The sequence below is a fragment of the Megascapheus bottae genome, chromosome 10 (genome assembly GCF_031878675.1).
Source record: "Megascapheus bottae isolate mThoBot1 chromosome 10, mThoBot2.hap1, whole genome shotgun sequence".
NCBI lineage: Eukaryota > Metazoa > Chordata > Mammalia > Rodentia > Geomyidae > Megascapheus > Megascapheus bottae.
The window spans coordinates 25,820,388-25,844,039 of NC_143518.1; the positions used below are offsets into that span (position 1 = coordinate 25,820,388).

The 23,652-nt window shown below is 36.1% G+C and overlaps 1 protein-coding gene across 2 annotated transcripts in view; it reads right to left on the bottom strand.

Annotated features, from left to right (window-relative positions):
* Nucleotides 1-23,652, bottom strand: part of Rabgap1l (RAB GTPase activating protein 1 like) — a 452,094-nt gene that overhangs the window by 397,429 nt on the left and 31,013 nt on the right. For both annotated transcript variants that reach the window (XM_090340389.1, XM_090340388.1), the window contains 3 exons: nt 22,555-22,729; nt 12,143-12,300; nt 10,360-10,470 (listed from right to left, as the gene is read on the bottom strand). In XM_090340389.1, coding sequence (XP_090196515.1) covers nt 10,360-10,470; nt 12,143-12,300; nt 22,555-22,729 — 444 coding nt within the window. The remainder of the gene's footprint in view (nt 1-10,359; nt 10,471-12,142; nt 12,301-22,554; nt 22,730-23,652) is intronic.

Below are 23,652 nucleotides of genomic sequence, written 5' to 3' on the forward strand. Positions count from 1 at the left end.
ATTGGAAATGAATTTTACAAATGGGAAGGGAGTGGGGGGAGGGAAAGTGGGAGAAAAACAAAGGAGGGATAACAATGTTCAAAAGTAATGTACTCATTACATTACGAATGTAACTATAACCCCTCTATATATCATCCTGACGATAATATATATATATATATATATATATATATATATATATATTGCCAGTCCTGGGCTTGGGCTCAGGGCCTGAGCACTGTCCTTGGACTTTCTCAAGGCTAGCACTCTACCACTTGAGCTTCAGCACCACTTCCGGCTTTTTTCTATGTATGTGGTACCGAGGAATCAAACCCGGGTCTTCATGCATGCTAGGCAAGCACTCTACCACTAGGCCAAACTCCCGGCCCTAAAATAAATTTTTTAAAACTATATGATCTTTTAAGTCTACCCTACCTCCTCCCTAGGCAAACAGTGGAAAATACTATAAATTCCCTCTATGAACTGAGTCAAAGCACAACTTACAAAATATAACATTTTTGAAATACAAATACTACTTGCATGCATGTTCATTACACTAATGCAAAGTTGAAATGAAAAACACATGTAAAAGTATACTGTAAACTGAAATGCAGTTACCAATTATAACATATTACTACTTTTTCTAAACTTTTTCTAAAGTTTTCTAAAGCAAACTTTTTCTAAAGTTCTATCCTCCATAATCTTTAATGAGTTCTTATTCAAAATAGTGCTTTATGCAATCCTAACACCAACAAAGTATTCATAATGAACACCAAAAATTCAGGATCTAAGATTGCTGTAACAATATTAGAACAATTGTAAGAAAAAGGTAAGGTAATTAGATATATTAATGCCCTGCAATGAATAATATTAACATAATTTGTTTTACCTTAGTCTATGAAAGCATCATGAATTCTTTTTTTTTTTTTTGCCAGTCCTGGAGCTTGAACTCAAGGCCTGAGCACTGTTCTTGGGCTTTCTCAAGGCTAGAGCTCTACCACTTGAGCCACAGCACCATTTCTGGCTTTTTTCTATGTATATGGTACTGAGGAATCGAATCTGGGTCTCTGTGCATGCTAGGCAAGCACTCTACCACTAGGCTAAACTCCCAGCCCCATCATGAATTCTTTATACTATCATGAAGGCTACAGAAAGCATCAACGAAGCTTTTCAACACGATGCCAAAAGTGAAGAAGGGAGTTCCTGCCCCTTCTAAAGCCGAAGCCAAGGAAAAGGCCTGAAGGCCAAGAAGGCAGTGCTGAAAGGTGTCCACAAAAAAAAAAAGAAGATACGCACTGCATCCATCTTCCTTCAGTTCAAGATGCTTCAGCTCTAGAGACAGCCCATATATCCTTATGAGAGTACTCTGAGGAGAAACAAGCTTGACCTCTATGCTATCATCAAGTTCCCTCTGACCACTAAGTCAGCCATGAAGAAGACAGAAGACAGCAACATACTTGTGTTCATTGTGGATGCTAAGGCCAACAAGCATCAGATCAAAAAAGCTGTGAAGAAGCTCTATGACACTGATGTGGCTAATGTCAATACCCTGATCAGGCCTGATGAGGAGAAGAAGGCATATATTCAACTGGGTCCTGATTACAATGCTTTAGGTGTTGCCAACAAAATCAGAATCATCTAAACCTCATTCAGCTGGCTTATTATAAATATACATCTTTTTCCCACTTAAAAAAGAAAGGGCCGGCACAGTAGCTCACTCCTATAAATCCTAGCTACTCAGGAGGCTGAGATCGGAGGATCACTGTTCAAAGCCAGCCCAGGTACTAAAGAATGAGACTTTAATTTCCAAAATTAAAATTTTTCTCTAGAAAAATGGGGAAGTAGGGCTGTAGTTTAAGGAGTAGGGTGGCATCCTTGAGCAAAGAGTTCATGGACAACACCCAGGCTCAGGGGGTAGGACAGTAGCCTTGAAATGAAGAGCTCAGGGACAGGACCCAGGCCCAGAGTGCAGACCTTGTGACCCACCAAAAAAAAAAGTCATGGGGCTTTCTGAGGTTTTTTTTTCCTCCCATACTAAAGATATCAAATAGGGAAAAATACATACAATCATACACAAGCACTTCTCATTACAAACTGTACTGTAGAACCCTAAAAATAACCATAGAATTTGAAACTATGGACAATAGTTATATAATCAACCAAATACATTATGATTGTTCTGTAACCTCTAAAATTTTTGGTCAGCTTAACCAGGAATGGTGGTTCAAGTCTATAATCTCAAAGACTTGGGAGACAAACAGATCATTTTTCACGGCATGTCTGTAAAAAGGTTAACAAGAACCCTATTTAAACAGGTCTGTGGTACACACCTGTAATTCCAATACTCAGAGAATGGGATAAAAGGATTATAGACCAAAAAAGACCTTATCAGACCTTATTAGCCCTGCAAAAAGCACAAAACCTTATCAGAAAAAGAAACTAACAGCAAAAGGATTAGAGGTCTGATTCAAGTGGCAAAATATTTGCCTAACAAGTACAAGACCCTGAGTTCAATCTCCAGTATCACAGGAGGGGGGAAAAGAAACATTTTAGTTATAAAATGTATAAGGAAATTTTTAAAAAATAAAACATTTACTGAATATTCTGCCTCACTGAAAATACATAGAAGCATTAAAAATTATTTCTCTTGAAATTTTTAATTAATAATTGTTACTGTACCATTTACTGCTTTCTCATATACAAAATAAACATCTTTTTTCTATGCTTTGAATTGTTACTGTCCTTCCTAAGTTTCACATGGCTTCTAAATTTCTCCTTAGCATTTTCAATGCTGTAAGCTATCTGCAAGAGCTCCCATAATGAGAAGTTTTGATAGTCACCTACTCTGGGGACTTTTTTAAACCATAAATGTATTATTTATGTTGTGAAGTTCATCTTCCCTGTGCTTCTCTTAACTGAGTATCTAAAATCCACTGAGTAGTAACACTCTATTGAGTATCAACAATACCACAGTCATGTATTTCTTCTCTAACCCTATGATCTACACAAATGCTAAAACGTTTTTTCTATAGTGAAATAAAAGTTTTTCTATGTTACACATATGTTATTTTTACTTTCTGCCGTGGTATCTGGATATTTTCAATTATAAGCTTTATGTTATATTACTTTCAAATTCAGCTAAGGAAAATGCATGATCCCCTTGTAAAATTGCCTTTCAATGTGCTACCAGAATTGACTGTGCAGTTTTATTACAGTCTTCAATCCGAAGTAAAAGTTAAATTGTTTCAATTCAACCTTAAACAGTGTTCTATTCTTGGTGATATTTAAACAAAGATGTTAGAATGCTTTTATCATATTTTTACAGTCATCATACTTTTTCAGTGTGGTTCATGTCACAGCTACCATCCAGGCTCAGGTGTCTTCCTATCTTCATTTTGTTGTTATAATTCCAAATCTACTAATATAATTAAGATCATAGGCAGTCTCCTTTCAGCATTATGACTTTTCACTTGTTGGTCAATTTCTTTCAATTACCACTTCTATAAAATGTCACAGATTCAAAGATGATAGACAAGGAAGTAACAATACATTTTGCTGTGTGAGCTGAGCAATAGATGTACTGTAACCAATCACCAACAGACTTAAAAGAAGCAACATGACTGGTTGCTGATCATGCACTGACATTGTGACTAATGGATTGAAAAACTAACAGCAAAGTTTATACTTTATTATGGTTAATAATACCATAACAAAAAATGAACCTTAAGGTGAAAGGAATGGTAGGTATTAAAGTCATATCATGCATATCATAACTATGCCTAATAACAATTGCCTATATGCATACCAAAGTTCTAAATAAATATAGCCAAGATTTGTCTTCCTCTGGTGGCAATGTATTTTCATTTGGACAAGCTATCTATTCCACACAAATCACCAATACTCTTTAAAAAAATCATGAGTGCAGTAGTAGTAAATACCAGTAATGGTACTAGGTGGTTCTACGTACCACTAGTAATAACAGCAAGTATGTTAAACATTTAATCTGTATCATTTATTGGAAATATGACACAATAATTAACTGATTTTAGCTTCTCAACAGTCTTTTTAGAGTTAAGCATAGTCCTAATTTAAAAATCAAAAGCTGAAGCTCAAAGAAGTTAAGTAACTTGACCAATGTCATTGTAGAACCAGGATTCAATTCAAATCCAGAACTTCACAGATATAGGAATAGATATATAATATACAGATTTTTTTGCCAGTCCTGGGGCTTGAACTCAGGGCCACTTGATCTCAGGGCCTGTCCTTGGGCTTTCTCAAGGCTAACACTCTACCACTTGAACCACAGTACCACATCCAGCTTTTTCTGTGTATGTATTACCAAGGAATCAAACCCTGGGCTTCGTGCATGATAGGCAAGCACTCTACCACTAAGCCACGCTCCCAGCTTATAGCCAACTGATTTTTAGCCAAGGTGAATACCCAGAATATACATTGAGAAAATTATAATTCGTCTCTTTAATAAACCATGCTGGGAAAACTGGCTATCTACAAGCAAAAGCATAAAATTAGATTGTCTCTTACTCTTTATAAATATTAAAACAGTATTAAGAGCAAATTTAATGACTGAAAATATAATATACAAGAATAAAACACACGGGAAACACATGATGACACTGAATTAGGCAAGGCTTTATTCCTTTCTTCTCTTTGCTTTTCTTTTCTGTCAGTTGTGGGGCTTAAATTCAGGGCCTGGACAGTGTCCCTGAGCCCCTTTGTGCTCAAGGCTAGCACTCTACCACTTGAGCCACAGAGCCACTTCCAGTTTTTGAGCAGTTAATTGGAGGAAAAAAAAGTCTCATGGGGACTTCTCTGCCCAGGCTGGCTTCAAGCCACAATCCTCAGATCTCAGCCTCCTAAGAACCTAGGATTACAGATATGAGCCACCAGCATCCAGAGCAAGGCTATTCATAATAGGGTCCCAACAGTACAAGTGACAAAGAGTATAAATAAATGACAGAATAGCAAGTGACCAAGGATGTAACTCAGTGGTAAAGTGCTTGCCAAGCATTGCATGAGGCCCTGGGTTCAATTGCTGGGAGAAGGAGGAAGAGAATCTTTGTACAAATACTTAAAAAAAAAAAAAAAGAAAGGAGAGAATGGAGTGAAGGAGTGTGAGGAAGAGAAAGAGAAAGAGAAAACAAAATTAGTTACATTAAAATAAAAACCTTCTGTTCCTACAGGGAAACAATCAACAAAGCAAGAAGACAGTTTACAAAAAAGGAGAAAATACTGGCAAGGTGTATCTGTGATAAAATGTTAATATTCAGTTTCTGCTCCTTGAGACTCCATGTCCAATTAATCAACAAATGCTAGAGGCATGACTCAAATAGGCAAGTTTTTTTGAACTTCTGTTAATTAGTTTCCCTAAAGTTCTCCATAAAAACAATATTTTAGGTCTACCTCCTTTCAAATGTTCCAAAAACTTTGAAAAGCAGGGGTAAAATTTATGCTGTCATTATAAAGAACAAAATCTGGGGCTGGGAGTTTGGCCTAGTGGTTAAAGTGCTTGCCTAGCATGCATGGAGACCCAGGTTTGATTCCTCGGTACCACATACATAGAAAAAAGCCGGAAGTGGTGCTGAGGCTCAAGTGGCAGAGTTCTAGCCTTGAGAAAGTCCAAGGACAGTGCTCAGGCCCTGAGCTCAAGCCCAGGACTGGCAAAAAAAAAAAAAAAAAAAAAAGAGAACAAAATCTAAGTAACTGAGCAACACTTACTAGTAAAATTATTATATTTAGAGGGGGTTTTTTGTGTGTGTGAGTATATCACCAGAACAAGGGCTTTAACTCAGGGTCTGGGTGCTGTCTCTAAATTTTTGTGCTCAAGCCTAGTACTCTATCACTGGAACCTCAGCTTCATTTCCATCTTTTTGGAGTTAATTGAATATGAGTCACATAGACTTTCCAGGAAACAGTGATCCACAGATCTTAGTTTCCTGAGTAGTTACAGGTATAAGCCAGTGAAATAAGGCTTTATTTATAATGGTACTAGTTCACCTAAAAAATTACAGGAGTCAAATGGATGGGCTTTAGGAAGAATACAGATATCTTGACTCAATTCTTTATGCTATTTCTTATTAGCTAGCTAAATGTCTTGTCAAAGCAAATAAGATGCTTTCGTTTCCTGCCATAATATTTAAAGATAATCTACTTCATAGGGTTTCTTGCTTTAGTATGAAAAGTTCTGTACATATAAAACCTGGAATGCAATAAACATTTGGTAAATATCACCAAGTAGTAATTATTCTTGCTAATATAATGCCTAAAGACTAATTTTTTAGAAATAATCTGGATTTGTTTGTTAATTCATTTTATGTTTCCCAGAAAAATAACAGACACTTTATCTATGTGATTGGTTGATAGCCTTAGATACTAGTCAGTCAGTTACTGTCAGTTATGTCAATCAGGAAAGAGAACCAAGAAAGTTTACTATAAAGAATTAAGTGTAATGGGAGGATTCTATTAAGAAAAGAAACTATTCCAAGGAAGAGCAAACAAGGGAAGGGTGGGAATGGGAATCTATTTCCTAAAGGTAGAATTTTGCTAAAATGCCCCATAGAAGTTGAGGCTCTGACAACTAAGTTTGGCAGGCACATAAGCAAAAGAAATGAGGACTCCCATGAACCAGCTCACTAACGAGTCTGAAAGAAGCCTAAGGTGCAACATATCTGTGCTGGGAATGCTGCAAATAGGACTTGCTGAGCCAGAACTCTGAGCTCACAGAGGAACTCCATGCAAAGATAGAATGTAGCATCACAGGATGTCCCCATACCTTGTGGCAAAAGCACAACAGAGAACACTAGAATAAGGAAGAGAATTCTCGCCTGCCTGCAGTGTCCCTCCAGTGCCCTCTACTGTCACAAGTGAATATTGTATTGAAAGAAAAATATTCAGACAGCCAAGAGTTAGGTAGACTTGCAGTCATTGATTTTGGTGCCCAGTTTATTGTACACCTTTTTATCTGAATTAGGGAATGAAAGGAGAACACAAAATGGTGACATAAAGGACAGAGAGCAAGCTGGGTGTGGTAGCTCACGCCTGTAATTTTAGTTACTCAGGAGGCTGAGATCTGAGGATCAAGGTTCAAACCCAGCCCAGGCACAAAAAGATCTGAGAGAAAGAAACGTGTGTGCTGAAGGCAACACAGAGCACAAGGGAAGACCTAAGAGTCAAATTAGGAACCCGTTGAGCTGTCTTGGTATCCAAGCCCTTAGGGACTGGGTCATTTTACTCATATGAACCTTTCTAGTGTAATAAACAGGCATTGTTTGAACAAAATATCTAGAGAAGCACAGATGTAAAAACTGTAAGTACTAAGTTGTATGCAGTTACTATTGCACTCAATGGAGTCAACATGAGATATTTGGGAAAAATTGGATAATGGAGGGGATCAATCAGGTGACTGCTAAATAAAGTGCTACCTCTTCTTTTGTATTATAAAAAAAAAAACAGAAGCAACAGATTAAACCTTTCTCTTCATTATTAAAAAAAAAAAAAAGATCTAAAGGGGCCAGGAGTTTGGCCTAGTGGCAGAGTGCTTGCCTAGCATGCACGAAGACCCGGGTTCAATTCCTCGGTACCACATATGTAGCAAAAAGCCAGAAGTGGTGCTGTGGCTCAAGTGGTAGAGCCCTAGCCTTGAGAAAAAAAATCCAGGGACAGTGCTCAAGCGCTGAGCCCAAGCCCAGGACTGGCAAAAAAAAAAAAAGATCTGAGACTTTTATCTCCAATTAACTTCTAGAAAATTAGAAGTGGGGCTTGGATCCAGGGTACGGTGATAGCCTGGAGATAAAGAGCTCAGGACAACACGCAGGCCCAGAACCAAGTTCAAGCCCCATGACCCACAAATAAATTTAAAAAATAATATAATATAATAAAAAAATAAAGGACAAAGGGCAAACCAATACAACAACGATACTCACAAGACATTATGTTGGAAATGAACTTTATAACTTTGCTGAGGAGGTAGTTAGGGGGAAGGAAAAATGGGAGAAAAAATGTGGAAGTGGATAACAATGTTCAACAAGAAATGTACTCACTACCTTACATACGTAACTGACAATCACCTTGACAATAAAATTAAATGCAAAAAAGAAAGCAATGGGAAGCAGGGCTGTGGCTAAAGGGGTAGGGCCATAGCTGAAGAGTTCAGGGATAGCACTAGGCCTAGAGTTCAAACCCCAGGACCGACCAAAAAAAACAGCAATAACTAATATTTAATATACAGATATATGTATGACATAAAGAATAATGGTGAAATATCCCTATCTTTTGTAATTACTCAGCATCCAGGTTAAAAATATAAATTTCTTAAACCGACAAACTACTATCATAGTATGCAAAAGTACTACTATTTACAAAGATTCAATAAAAGGTCTAATAGGTTTGCAGATTATACCAATGTTGATTTCTGAAGTGTAATTAATGCACTTCTGTTACATATGAATCTGCTAATGGGGAAAGCTGAAAAAAATGTACGTAGAATCTCTCGATACAATTCCAAGTTCCTGTGAGTCTGTAATTATTTTAAACTAAAAATTTGGGAGAGTTTTTTGTTGTTGGTTTTTGTTTTTTCTTTTGCCAGTCCTGGGACACTGTCCTGAGCACTTTTGCTCAAGGCTAGCGCTCTGTCACTTGAGCCACAGCATCACTTCTGTTTTTTTTCTGTGTATGTGGTATCAAGGAATCAAACCCAGAGCTTCCTGTAAGCATTCTACCACTAGGGCACACTTCTGGTCCCTTAAAAATGTTTTTTAATGGGCTTCAAGACATTTATTATTTAGTCAGCTTATAAAAATTCATTATAGAAAATAATATGTCTTCATTGTTCACATGAAAAAGAATTTCTCTGGGAAATGGAAACATGGCTTTTTGTTGTTATTGCTGCTGGTGGTGGTAGTGGTGATGTTTGTTTTTCCTTTGTTTTTCGGGGGGGAAGGGAGTCATAGAGAGGGAAAGAAGGAGGGTGAGCAAATGCAATCATACTTTTCAGTATATACTACGTGGAAAATGACCTGTGTAACTTGTGGGCAGGAAGGGGTAGGGAAAATTAGGTGAAAGCAAAGGAAGGGGTGACACTGCCAAAAAAAATGTACTCACTACATGGCTTAAAAATGGTAACCCACTCTATTTAACACCTTAGTAATAACAAAATTATATATTTTTAAGAACTGTCTTTCTAGGAGCTGAAGGCATGATTCAAGTGATAAAGCATCAGTTGAGTAAGAATTGTTTTTCTGACAAAATTTGGCCAAGTGTCCTGGTTTTGGTGGATTATTCAAATAAAACTGTTAACCCCTGTCAAACTAACCAATCATATGAGATTGTAAGCTTAAGCTCTAATCAATCATAACAAAGGACAGTATGTTAAAGATAAAACTTGGGTATTCTGTCTACACAGCAAGCTTGCTGACTTGGCTTTAGTAGCATACCATTCTGCAGAAGTAAACTTATCAATTTAAAAAAAAAAAAAGCTGAGTTAAAGACATGGCTCAGGTAGTAAAGTACCAGACAAGCAAGCAAACTCAAAAAGCATGAGGCTTAATACCACACAGAGAGAAAAAAAATGACACCCAATGTAAGAGTTAGCCAAAACAACAAACTGTAGTACCTGCATATGTCTTGGAAGATTGTTAAAAAAAATTGGAGTGCAATAGTGATCAAATGAAATCCAGAAATATTAGATATTAGAAATTCTCCCCAGAACTAGGGTTCTGTAGCTCAGCAACCTTGTAGGTAGGAAGCTTTACTTCAGAAGAGTATTAAATGAAACAAGGGAGCACATTCTAAACAGACAAGACTGGATATCTTCTTCTCAGTGTATTCATATAGTGCTGTAACTAGAATCCATATTAAGCATGGCCACATTGTCTGAGCCACTGCTCTGAGGATCAGAAACCCCTCCATTCTTCTATGTACAGCCTAAAATGCCCCTTGTTCGTGACTCAGTGGACAGCTGCCTGAAAAGAGAGGTTAGTTTAAAGGGGACTTCAACACTAATCCACTGAAAATTTATTATGTGGAAAGAACAGTCTGCAGTAGAGAGAAAAGTAGAATATATTTCCACTGCTTGTGCAATCATAGGTACTTGGGGAGGGAGGGAAACACAAAGTCCTATGGATGGTTTTCTTGGGAATTTTAACTCAGGATGACAATAACATGTCATCTCTTCCATCATCTTAGATTTTCAGTGAACTTATCTGTACCTAACTAGTTTATTTAACCAACTATATCATTTTAAGTGAAAAAAATGGAAGTACATGGGAAAGACAGTAATAATACTGAGATTCACAGTACATCTTCTGAAACACAAAAACAATGTCAATACAAGTTTTTGATAAGGTTTGGGAATAAGCTGCTTACCTTTCAATAGCTAGTTCTTTGTTAGAAAGTTGCTGTACTGTAATCACAACTTTTTTCTCTATTCCTTGCTTTAACTTGAAATAAAATTTATCTCTATCCTTAGGCACAGGGCTGAAATATTAAAAAGAATAAGAATTACCAAAGCAGTAATGAATATAATAATATACTCCAAGTATGTGAACAACAGCACTCTTAAGATGTACTGAATTCATTCTACCACACATAGCAAACTATAAATTTTATAGTAAGCAATTTAACTTCTATTTACTTGTGAGCTGGATTTATAAGAGATTTATATTTTATCTTCTAACCAAAATTAAAACAAAGATCTAAAACATGACAATTTTGGCTAATATTAAAACATAACTAATTTTAAAAGATGTATTCAATTTCTTAAGTCTGTCACATTTCTGAAACCTAAGGCAAACACAGTGAGAACAACTTACTTTCAGACACTTAAAATCTGAAATGACTCTGACACATGCAAATAAACAATGGATAAAGACACAGATCACAGAAAGTTAGTCAAAGTCTAGCCCAAGCCAAACAAACCATTCCTAAAACAAATTATTAATTAAAACAGCAAATGCTTAAAATGGAGTTGTCTTATCAGGAAAGAAAACACTTTGAGTAGCTTATTTTGCCCAGACACCAATTTCTATATCTGTGAAAATAAAAATACAATACCTACATAGTGCCAGGTGCTCCTAGCTTATAGATGTAATCCTAACTACTCAACAGGCTGAGATCTCAAGCTAGCACAGGAAGGAAAGTCTATAAAACTCTTACTTCCAATTAACCAACAAAAAGCCAGCAGTAAAGCTGTGGCAGAGCACTAGCTTTAATGAAAACATTAAAGGACAGCATCTAAGCCTGAGTTCAAAATTCAAGCCCTACTATAGCCACCAAAAACAAAAAAAAAGAAACCTATCTAGAAAATTTTTGTTAAAATTTTGTTAAAGACACAATAAGGCATATAGATGATCATTGAATAATATGTTTCCTATTCATTGTTTTAAACTAGAGAAATTTTACAATTCTCTATTTTTTAGTTAATGTTTATTTGAAATATAAGGGAGGTTCATTGCGGTATTTCTACACATGCACAAAGGGAAAATTCCTTCAACCATATTCTTATTCTGCTTCTTTCCCTCTCCCTTTTTTACAAATCATTTGGTAGGTTCCCTTATGCTTTACTCACTGATCTCCTAGATTTTACATTCATGTCCCATTACCACTACTATTATCATCATCATCATCATAGACTCTATACTCCTGAAATGAGAAAAAACTTAGAAAATTTGGCTGTCTTTTTTATCTCACTGAACTAAAGAAAAATATTTAAACAGAACTAGGGCTGAAATTCAAGCCCTACATATCATCCTTTAGCTTTTTGCTTGCTCAAGGCAAGGGCTCCACTACATGAGCCATAGCTCCACTTTCAGCTTTTTACTTCTGGTTTACCAGTGGTTAATTGGAGGTAAGAGTCTCACAGACTTCCATGCACGGGCTGGCTTTGAACCACAATCCTCAGATCTCAACCTTTTGAGTAGCTAGGATTACAGGTGTGAGCCACCAACACCTGGCTTCATTTCACAAAATGATAGAGTACTATCATTATATATTAATCACTGAGAACAATTTAAATATCTGAAAATCATGAGAATAGTGTAAGAATCACCGGCCAAACACTTACTTACATTTAAAGTGTATGTCAGCACTTCTAGAAACTATGTTAGTCATATTATATTTTAGACACAATGTTCTTTTCAAATAACCTCACCTAAAATTTCCTTTTCCATCATCTTCTTTTACCTCCAAAGAGACACTGAAGGTAAACACATCACTGTCAGGGGTCGGAATAATTGAGTCTTTAACATCAGACACTTGTCTAGAAGAACGTTTGAAGGCTGTACAGAAACTATATAAAATTCTGCTTACCTAAAAGAATAAAAGTAGGAATACTATTAGGCATAGATTTTAACTGCATTCTTATATCCTTCTCTCCTAATTTGAGTTTATAACTTTCATTAAAGTACGTACAGTATTAGCACTTATTGGTTGCTGAACTATTACATAATAAAATTTTTATCATTTATGTATTACAGAAGAGTAGGTGTATGATAAACGTAGATTACTCTAACCCTATGTTATTAAACCCAATAACTAAAGTGTGAAGTCCAAGAAGGAAAGGAATGCTAAAAGTATTCCTTAAAAAGTAAATTAATTATACAGAATGTTTTACTTTGGGAAATTAATAACAGGACATCATTTCACAGAAATTATCTTCAAGCATGATGTTTGCTTTCAAACACACACAGTAGTACGAAACTAGACAGCATTAGTATAAACACTCGAATTCATACAGCATAGAACACTCAGAAGCTGCAAGTATGATCTAGGCAACTGAGAATAATAGGAAAACAAGTTTGTTGAGGTCCAACAAGTTTGTTGAGAAACAATAATTGTGACTGAACTCTCCCAATATAAAAATACAAGAGATCACTAGGTGCTGGTGGCTCACATCTGTAATCCTAGCTGCATGGCAGACTGAGATCTGAGGATGGTGGTTCAAAGCCAGCCTGGGCAGAAAGTCCGTAAGACTTTGATCTTCAATAAACTACTCAGAAAAAGCCAGAAGTGGCACTATGGCTCAAGTGGTAGGGTACTAGCCCTGAGCACATTGAAGTTCGGGTACAATATCCAAACCCTGCGTTCAAGCCCTAGGACCAGCAAAAAAAAAAGGGAAAAAAAATAATAAAAAAAGAAAGGCATGACCAGGAAAAAAAAATACTATCAGTACCAAAGGGAATCATTTCTCTAATACACAAAATTTTCTTTATAAAAGAGTCTTAGTTGGAGCCAGGCTCACACCTGTAATCTTAGCTCCTCAAGAGGCTGAGATCTGAGGATCACAGTTCAAAGCCAACCCGAGTACTAAAGTCCATGAAACTCTTATTGCCAATTAACTGTCAGAAAACTAAAAGTGGTGTTGTGGCTCAAGGGGTAGGGTGGTAGCCTTGAGCTGAAGAGTTTAGGGACAACACCCAAGCCCAGAGTTCAAGCCCCACAACCGACCAAAAAAAACCAAAAAGGCTTAGTTGGTATTTAATAAGAATAAAGTAGGATTTCCTGAAATAAACTGCTTAGATTTAGAATATAAATATATTTATATAAGTTGTCAGGAAAAAATTTATTTTCTAGAGCAAGGAATATTTTAGTCATAGTAATTTCTCTTCAACATAGATAACCAGAATCTATTTGGTTTCAAATGCTGAATGGGTTATCTTTTTCATAGGAAGTTTGAATGCTATTTACTGCTATCAATCAATAGTGTATAGCCTTTTAGTTTACAAATTACATTTCTATAACATTACTCAATTTGGTTTTCCATAATAACCTTATAAAGCAGGCCTAAACAGTATTTGGTATATGTTTTGAAAATGAGTAGAGATAAATCTAAAACTTTTCAGTTGAAGGCTTTTTAAGGAGCTGCTCTGTAAGGTTACTGGTTTCCTGCTATCAATGAACTCCTCCCATGGAGCTGTAAAAACTCAAGCACAATGAAGGCATGCATACACACAAGCCTTGACTATATGTTTTAAACATGTTCATATTGAAGAACTATAGCTTTACTAGAAAAGATATGACTCAAAAAGTTATCTTTCATATATACTTATTTCTTTCAACTTGCATTTAAACATAATAAAAATGAACTAATTTAAGTTCATAAGAGGAGCCACATTCATATATACTAGGCTTTCAAAAAATACTGTGTTGGCTGGTGCTGGTGGCTCAAGCCTATAATCCTAGGTACGCAGAAGGCTGGGATCTGAGGATTCCAGTTTGAAGCCAGCCTGGGCAGGAATGTCTATGAAATTCTTATCTCCTATTAACCACCAAAAAGCTGAAAGTGGAGTTTTGCCTCAAGTGGTAGAACACCAGCCTTGAGTGAACAAGCTAAGGGAAAATGCCCAGGGCCTGAGTTCAAGCCCCAGTATCAGCACCAAAATTATAATAATAAAAATACACTATAAAATATTGCTATGAGTAGATCCTATGGCAACTACTAAAATGAGACTAACCTCTACTTTGTTCCAATAAGTACTCATAAATGAAGTAGTTTATCTTCAATTTTTCCTTTTTTTTTCTTTTTTTGCCAGTCCTGGGGCTTGAACTAAGGGCCTGAGCACTGTCCTTGGGCTTTCTTAAGGCTAGAGCTATACCACCTGAGTCACAACACCATTTCTGGCTTTTTCTCTGTATGTGGTACTAAGGAATCGAACCCAGGTCTTACTGCATGCGAGGCAGGCACTCTACCACTAGGCCAAACTCCCAGCTCCAATTTCTCTTTTTAATTCCCTCAGTACCAGAGAGCTATACTGAACTACAGAACAAAAAAACCATTCTAACTTTAGGAATAAACATATATGACAATAACATGTTTTGAAGCTATTCAAGCATTTTTTTAAATCAATGTTGTAGTGACACAAAAGTACTAAAAGATTCTCACAATGAAAAGTGAAATGCTCCACCTATTTCACTAGCATTGGATCAATCTAATGGCTACTATATAGAACATAGCAATGAAACTTACATTCCAAATATATACACACAATTTACATTACAAATATCAATGCTTGCACATGCACACACACATATATATATACACATACACACATATGACTTATACATTTCCCCTAAACTGGCAACTCAAACTTGTGCACTTGAAGCACAAACTCTTGGCCTAGCCAAGACTTAAATAATGAAATTAATGTCTAAACAAGAGAGTAATGAAGGTCCTATCTTCAATTATTCATATAGAGAAGTAAGGAGATATCTCTACTGAATATTAAATCTTTTATTTTTGAATTCAAAATATCATTAAATGTATTTACTAATATAGGAACACAATGTTTTGTAATTTGCAAGAAATAAAACTGCCTTGAATAACAGAATTTGTGGGGCTGGAGATGCAGTTCAATGTTAGAGTGTTTTCTTAGATGCAAGAGGCCTTAGCATCACCAAAGGTAAGGTGAGTAGAATCAATTCAAGTGTGGGCGTTTTATGTTACTATTTTTGTTTTATCCATACATTTTGATGTGAATATCCTCCTGTATATAGATAGTAGATCACATTGAAAAATAAGTAATCCTCAATCTTACAGAGGCATGCTTTCATCCATTAAGAGATAAGCCTAAACTAGACAGTATTTCCAATGACAAATTAACTGATTACTAGTTATCATTTTGAACAATCTTACAGAAACGTTCCTATCAGTCAGTCTAATTCAAGTTCCAAGTTTAGTAGTGGCACTATATTTATACTACAACATACATAAAAATCTAAAAACATTTTACCATGTTATCCCATGATTATCTTATAAAACAAATAAAAATAAAGAAGCAGCAAAGGCTTGATATTAATATGCACTTAAGACATAAAGTCACTCATTCACTAAGGTTTTGAGTAACTTCCATGTACAAAGTATTATTTAGATGCTAGAGATTATAGAAGTGAATGTGGAACCTATATTCAACAAATATAATCGGAATGTGTTGGTAATAGTTAAGAAGGAATCATTAGTAAAGTCAAAATCAAAAATGTTTTCCATAAGCTAAATAGTTTTTAGATGAAGCCCAGTGATTTAAACGTTAGGAAGAAAACAGAATCAAAGAACATAATATATGCCACTGAATCTTTCATCCAAAACAAACAGTAAACAAGGATTTACTTTCAGTCATTTGGCCATGTCCTACTTTCTACCCTCAAATACAATGCTTTAAAATAAAATAATCATATAATCCTTTCCTTGTTTCTCCATATAAGTGAATAAATATTTTCACATAGTTTGGTACAAAGTAAGAGTCAAATAGAGTCAAACCCTATTTACTCTTATTTCCCATCTCTTCCCTAAAGCCTTCAATTTCTTTGAGTAAGAAATAACAGCAGAGCCTGGCACCAAATGGCTCATATTGGTAATCCTAATTACTCAGGAGGCTGAGATCAGAGGATCATAGTTCAAAGCCAGCCCAGAAGGAAAGTCTGTAAAATGCTTATCTTCAATTAACAACCAAACTAGCTGGAAGTGGACCTGTAGTTCAAGATATAAAGTGTTAGCCTGGAGCACAAAAGAGCAGAGATAGCACCCAGGCCCGCAGTTCAAGCCCAGGACCAGCACAGAAAGAAACAAAGAAATGAAGGAAGGAAAGAAGAAAGGAAGAGAGGAAGAGAAGGAGGGAGAAAGAGAGAGAGAGGGAGAGAGGGACAAATAGAGGGAGAGAGGGATGGAGGAAGACATATAGAAAGATTACTATACCACAAGGCCACACCAAAAAAGTAAAATAATTTAACAAATTCTAAAATTATGTCAAGGCTTCAGGAATTTCTTTTTAAAAGGCTAAGTTTGTAAGGTTGAACCAGAGTAGTATTATTGAAAAATAAAATACATCAGCCTGCACCCTTCTCCTTCTGAGAACAATTATCCAACAGTATATTGCAGTTCACAACAGCCATCCAACTACATTTAATACAGACAATGTCTGGCAAATTGCTATTTCCACTGAAGATGTTAAAAATCATTTTAAAATTCTATAGTATAAGAATGGGTTGAAATGACAATACAAGGAATGGTAAGGTAAATTTCAGAAACATGATTATCAATGTCTATTATTCGTGAAACAAATTGAATAATCAACTACACAAAGAAAATTTAAAAAACTATGTCAAACACTTCAAAACGTCGTATTAAAACACATACAGGCCAAAAAAAAAAATCTAAACTCAGCACTTTCTTTGCAAAGGCAAAGGTTTATTGACAGTAATAATATAGCACAATTGTTTCTCCAGAAAACAGAACCTACTAGAATACAAATAAACACAAAACTGTATATCTGACTGCATTGCTGCTGTTGTTTGTGAAAAGGTAGAAGGGAACACATATAAATATCTGAAACAAAAACATACCAAAATCTTAACTATAAAACTTCAATCACCTTTTATTTTTTATTTCAGTGTCTTCCAAAGTCTCAATTATGTCATATGGTAAAACTTCAAATAATGTGATTAATTAACAAAGATATTTATTTAAAATAAATAGATAAATCCCTTCTGTTAACATTGTTTTAAGACCATCTTCTCTTTTAAAAAATACCATAATATCAAGAAAATATTACAGAAGAAACAAATGTGGAAAAACCATTCTATAAAAACAAGTATGTCATACATGCCTATAATGCCAGCTACTAAGGAGTAGGCAAGAAGATTATGAGTTCAAGGTTAGCCTGGACAGAAGTTGGCAAGCCTTCCCCACCCTCTGCCCACCACCACCTCATGTCAGTGTTTTGGGGCTTCAACACTGGGCCTGAGTGCTGTCCCTGAGCTTTTGTGCTCAATACTAGCACTGTACTACCTGAGCCACAGCTCCACTTCTAATGTTTTGGTAGTTAATTGGAGATAAAGAGTTTCACGGCCTTTCTCACATCTCAGCTCCCAGAGTAGTTAGGATGACAAACTTAAACCACCAGCACCTAGGCATAAGGCTCTATCTTAAAAACAGAAGGCTGAGATCTGAGGCTCACAGTTCAAAGCCAGCCCGGGCACTACAGACTGTGTAAGCTGAAGAGCTCAGGGTCAGTGCCCAGGTCGAGTTCAAACCCCCTGACCATTGGAGGAAAAAAAAAAAAAAAAAAAAAAGGATTAGTCAGGTGATGGGGGCTCATGCCTATAACCCTAACTCCTCAGCAGGAGAAGATTCAGGTTTGAAGCCAGTCTAGGCAGGAAAGTGCAGTAGACTCTTATCTCCAATTAATCACCAAAAATCCAGAAGTGGTTCTGAGGATCTAATGGAAAAGCACTAGCCTTTAAAAAAAAAAAAAAAAAAAAAGCTCAGGAACAGTGCTCAGGCCCTGAGTTTAAGCAGCAGGATTGGCATCAAAAATAAAAGAACTAATGACAGTGGTAGAATTCTTGCTTCCCAAGTATGTATGACAGCCTGTGTTTCCTCAATATCAAGGAAAGAAGAGAGGACTGAGGTAAGGAGTGGCATGTGCTATAACATTCTCAAATACATTACTCATTGGAAGGAGATGAAATACTTCTTTTGGGGACTGGGAGCATAGCCTACCAGTAGAGTGCTTGCCTTGCATGTACAAAGCCCTAGGTTCAATTCTTCAGTACCACATACATAAAAAAAACTGGAAGTGGCACTATGGCTCAAGTGGCAAAGGACTAGCATTGAGCAAAAAGTGTTCAAGGACAGTGCATAGGCCTTGAGTTCAAGTCCCACAACTAGAAAAAAAAAAAAGACCAGGGTTTGATTCCTCGGTACCACATACATAGAAAAAAAGCTGGGGGGCTGGGAATTTGGCCTAGTTGGTTAAAGTGCTTGCCTAGCATGTATGAAGACCCGGGTTCGATTCCTCGGTACCACATACATAGAAAAAAGCCAGAAGTGGTGCTGAGACTCAAGTGGTAGAGCTCTAGCCTTGAGAAAGTCCAAGGACAGTGCTCAGGCCCTGAGCTCAAGCCCAGGACTGGCAAAAAAGAAAAAAAAAAAGAAAAAAAGCTGGAAGTGGTGATCTGGCTCAAGTGGTAGAGCTCTAGCCTCAAGAAAAGTCCTTAGGACAAAGCTCATGTCCTGCGTTCAAGCCCCACGACTGGCAAAAAAAAAAAAAAAAAAAAAAAAAAAAAAAAAAACAGCTTCAAGAATATAATAAACAAGTTAACTTCCTATTTATCCTCTAAAATAAGGTATTTAGCTAAAATACTATCTCAATATCATGTGAGAAATATTTTCACATGTAAAAAAAGTAAGATTTTCACCTTCTGTATATCACTTCTATAACAAATTTTTCTATAAGAAAAATTACAATTTTAGATCCATCCGGGCGCCTATAGTCCTAGACTCATCTCCAATTAACCACCAGAAAACTGGAAGCAGCACTGTGGCTCAAAGTGGTAGAGCACCAGCCCTGAGATGAATAGCTTAGGGACAGTCATGAGCCCAGAGTCCAAGCCCCACAACCAACCAAACAATAAGTAAGATTTTCTTTTATATAATAGCATATTGGCAAACCCCCCCTCCCAAAAAATAATGATACATTAAAATTAAGATCTTAGCTACTAAAGAGACTGAGATTTAAGAATCTCTGTTCAAAGCTAGCCCAGACAGGAAATTCTAAGAGACACTTATCTCCAATTAACCAATAAAAAGGAGAACTGGGGCTGTGGCTCACGAATGATGGCACATACTATCCTGACCTGAGGACGCTGAAGCAGAATGATTCTAAGTTCAAGGCTAGTGTGAGCTACATAGCAAGAAGTAAAACCACTAACATTTATCATCAAATACTTCAGAATGACTATAACACCCGGGGGAGGGGCGAATAACAAGCTTGTAAAATACAACACTGAGAGTTCCTTGTATTGATAATTACTTTTAAAACATCAAGATCTAGGGGCCGAGAGTTTGGCCTAGTGGTAGAGTGCTTGCCTAGCATGCACAAAGACCCGGGTTCAATTCCTCAGTACCACATACATAGGGGAAAAAAAAGTTGGAAGTGGTGGTGAGGCCCAAGTGGTAGAGCTCTAACCTTGAGAAAGTCCAAGGGCAGTGGGAAAAAAAAAATCAAGATCTTCTTTGAAGAAATGTTATATTAGCTTACACAAATAAAACCATAGACTCAACTAAGCCTCTTTAAAGTATCTTTTCAAAGTTTATGTAATATATCAGTAAGTATATAACAAGCAGAGTTTCATCTTTGGTCCTGTAGAATAATAACTAAGGAAATGAATCAAATGTGTCCTGACCCTACAATGGGAAGTCTTAATCTTTTTATCACAAGTGTCCATGAGAGCCATCACCCTCACTGGGCCTCCCTTCCACAACAGTTGGTGCCTTCGGCTTGAAGGATTTCATCATGAAATAGGAGTGCTAAAGTGATAGCTAGTAGTAGCAATAACGTTGTTACTCCAGATTGAGGAAGCATCTTCTTGCCTATACTGGAAAAAAATTCTTCAGATGTCTCCAGAGATTCTGTTAGAGAAAGAAAAGAAAAAAAGAGGAAAAAAATACAATTAGTACTATAACTACACAGTATGTTCCTAAGTGGTAAGAAATGTCTATCATTTAATTCCTGAACTATCAGTGCCAGCTGCTTGTGCTTCAAATACTAAGGATTATAGCTGTCTCTTTACTACAAGAAAGAAAACCTCCAAAATTTAGATAACCTGATAACCAGTAAATGTAACTAAAAAACTTCAAATTAATTGCAAGTGTAATTATTTTTTTAGATGAAAAGAGAAGAAAAGTTGACAGCTTCTCTAAAAGGCTCAAATGTAGCTAGAATGTAAAATATATAGCTGGTAAATACATTTATAAAATATACGTATAAAACAAAAATACACACTTGCTCTTTATAATAACTAAGTAACAAGAAAGTTGTGTTTCTGAAAATACTTAGCTCTTCAGCATTAAAGACTTCAGTTTGAAACCTAGCATACTTATTCATTTTTCTTAGCTTCGGGGTAACTAAAGGTAACCACATAATTTATTACTCTAACTAGAAAAAACACAGTTGAGAATAATAATGAGATATTAGTAATATAGCTGTTGCCAGGCATAAAGTGGGACTGTTCTAGGCAAAGAGAAAGCTAAGGTCACTTTTTTCTTTTTCTTTCTTTCTTTCTTCCTTCCTTCCTTTCTTCCTTCCTTCCTTCCTTCCTTTCTTCCTTCCTTCCTTCCTCTCTTTCTTTCTTTCTTTCTTTCTTTCTTTCTTTCTTTCTTTCTTTCTTTCTTTCTTTCTTTCTTTCTTTCTTTCTTTCTTTGTGCCAGTCCTGGGGCTTACACTCAGGGCCTGAGCACTATCCTTGGGCTTTCTCAAGGCTAGAGCCCTACCATTTGAGCCATAGCACCACTTCTGGCTTTTTCTATGTATGTGGTACCCAGGAATCAAACCTGGGTCTTCTTCGCGCATGCTAGGCAAGCACTCAACCACTAGGCCAAAGTCCTGGCCCCCTAAGGTCATTTTTATAAATAAACATTGTTCATGCAAAGGGATGTGTGACTATCGTGCAAATGCATAATCCAAAGTCTAGCGTAAACTCTCTACTGATACTCGGTTATTTTTCATTTAGAAATGATGTCTAATAGTAGTCTAATGGCCACCATCATGAATTACTTCTTCAGTATATCTCACTACCAGTGCCCCAAAATGGAATATTTTTCAAATATGTATTAGAAAAAAAGTAATATATGGAAATCACTTTCTCATAACCTGGAATATACCAAATATGCTCTCCAGAAATATAATTAATACTATTTCATACTACATCCAAAATGACTAAGCCAAGATTTTCTAAATTTGTTTTACTATTTACTCAGAGATAAAGCAACAAGTAGATTCTATGATCCCAAAAAGAAAATTTCATACCGTTACATTTATGGAAAAGGCTTGTAGCAAGGTCCCTTTTGATTTCATTCTAGAGAAATTTCTCTCTCTTTTCTCTCTTTATCTCTCTCTCTCTCTCCAAGCAGCAGATTCTTCAGTTCTTCAAAGTTCATTTCCTTGCTGTTGGACTCCAATAATCCAGTAACCACACAGGTGTTAAATGATGGCTGCCAACATGAAATGCCAGAACTCTACCATCTGCTTCCCCACCTCTGTAGCGGAGTTTGCAAGGATCAGAAATAGCTCCCCTCATTCATAAACACACACATACTTCATTCAACATACTTCGATTCATTCCTACTATGTACCAGGCACAACAGCAGCACACAATACTTTTTTATTGCCCTATCACACCTTTAAAAAAAAAAAAAGTCAGTATATACAAAGAAATGTAAGTGCTAAGATAAAAGTATTTCAATTAAAGCTCTTTAAAAAAGAAAAAAAAAGATGAACTTTTCACACAAATATGAATCCTGGCATAGAATTTCTGTGGTTACAATTTAAATGGCATGCCTAGCATTAAGCAAACTAGACACCAGGAGTAGGCCCTGCCTGTAATATCATTTTAATGCATAGACATATCAGACAGCACTCCATATTCAGGTCTATGCCATTACAAATATTAACTTTGTCTTTAGAAACATTTTACAGGTTTATATAATGCATGCACATGACAAGAAAATGAACAGTTCAAGATTACCCTAATTCATTTCTACAGGAAATTGCTACATGGTACTATACTTACTGCTTCTTTAATTTCACAGGAAAAAATATGTATCTGAAATTCTTCTGAACCATGGGAACTCTCTGTAAATGCAAAGCAATTGCTCTCTGTTGTTCCATCATGTCCACGTGCACAGAATAACACCTTATAAATTGGAAAAGATGCTATCTCCAAATCGCTGGATTGGTTTATAATTCTGTACAACAGTAGTAAAAAAAATAGTAAAATAGTTTTCCTATACCAATATATGACATATAAACAAAAATACCTTTTTAAAAAAATCACAAACATAAGTACTAATAAAGAAAGCAAATTACCTTCATATTGTTGAAAATACTAAATACACACATATATGTCATCTTCTATTGTCAGTTGCTTTATTATTGTATTTAAGATCCAACTCATAAACTCAAAATAATTGGAACAAATATTTCTGGCAAAATGCACTGGGGTCAGGATTTGGGCCGGGGTAAAAGTGCTTGCCTAGCATGCACAAAGACAGGGATTTGATTCCTTGGTACCACATACATAGAAAAGGCCAGAAGTGGTGCTGTGACTCAAGTGGTAGAGCACTAGGCCTTGAGAAAGCCCAAGGACAGTGGTCAGGCCCTGAATTCAAGCCCCAGTAGTGTCAAAAAAAAAAAAAATGCACTGTCACTTTCAACCCTAAAATCATCTCTCACTCTGCTCAAAGGATTGTCAGTATATTACAGCACCAGTTTTCCCACATTTGTGGAAAGTCCATTTCCAGAGCAGTATCTGTAAATTTATTTATCCTCCATTATTATTATTTAAGACCTCTTTCATCTTACTAAAGTTCGGATGGTCCCAAGGATAAATGTAACAACAGAATATAAACTAAAAGAGTTTCTGAAATTTAGAAACAATTCTCTGAGTGTCCCTGGACACATCCTATGTGCCTTGGACTTATCTAAGCAATTGAAGACCCCTTCAAGATGTCAAACTTTTGTTTAGCAAATGGATTCTAAGTAGATAATATTAAAATACATTTTGACAGTATTAGGAACTACTCTATAAGTAATATATTTATAAAGTACTTTCCTGAAAAGCTCAAAGCACTTTTATCAAACTTTTATTAGTTTTGTACTTTTAAGTTAG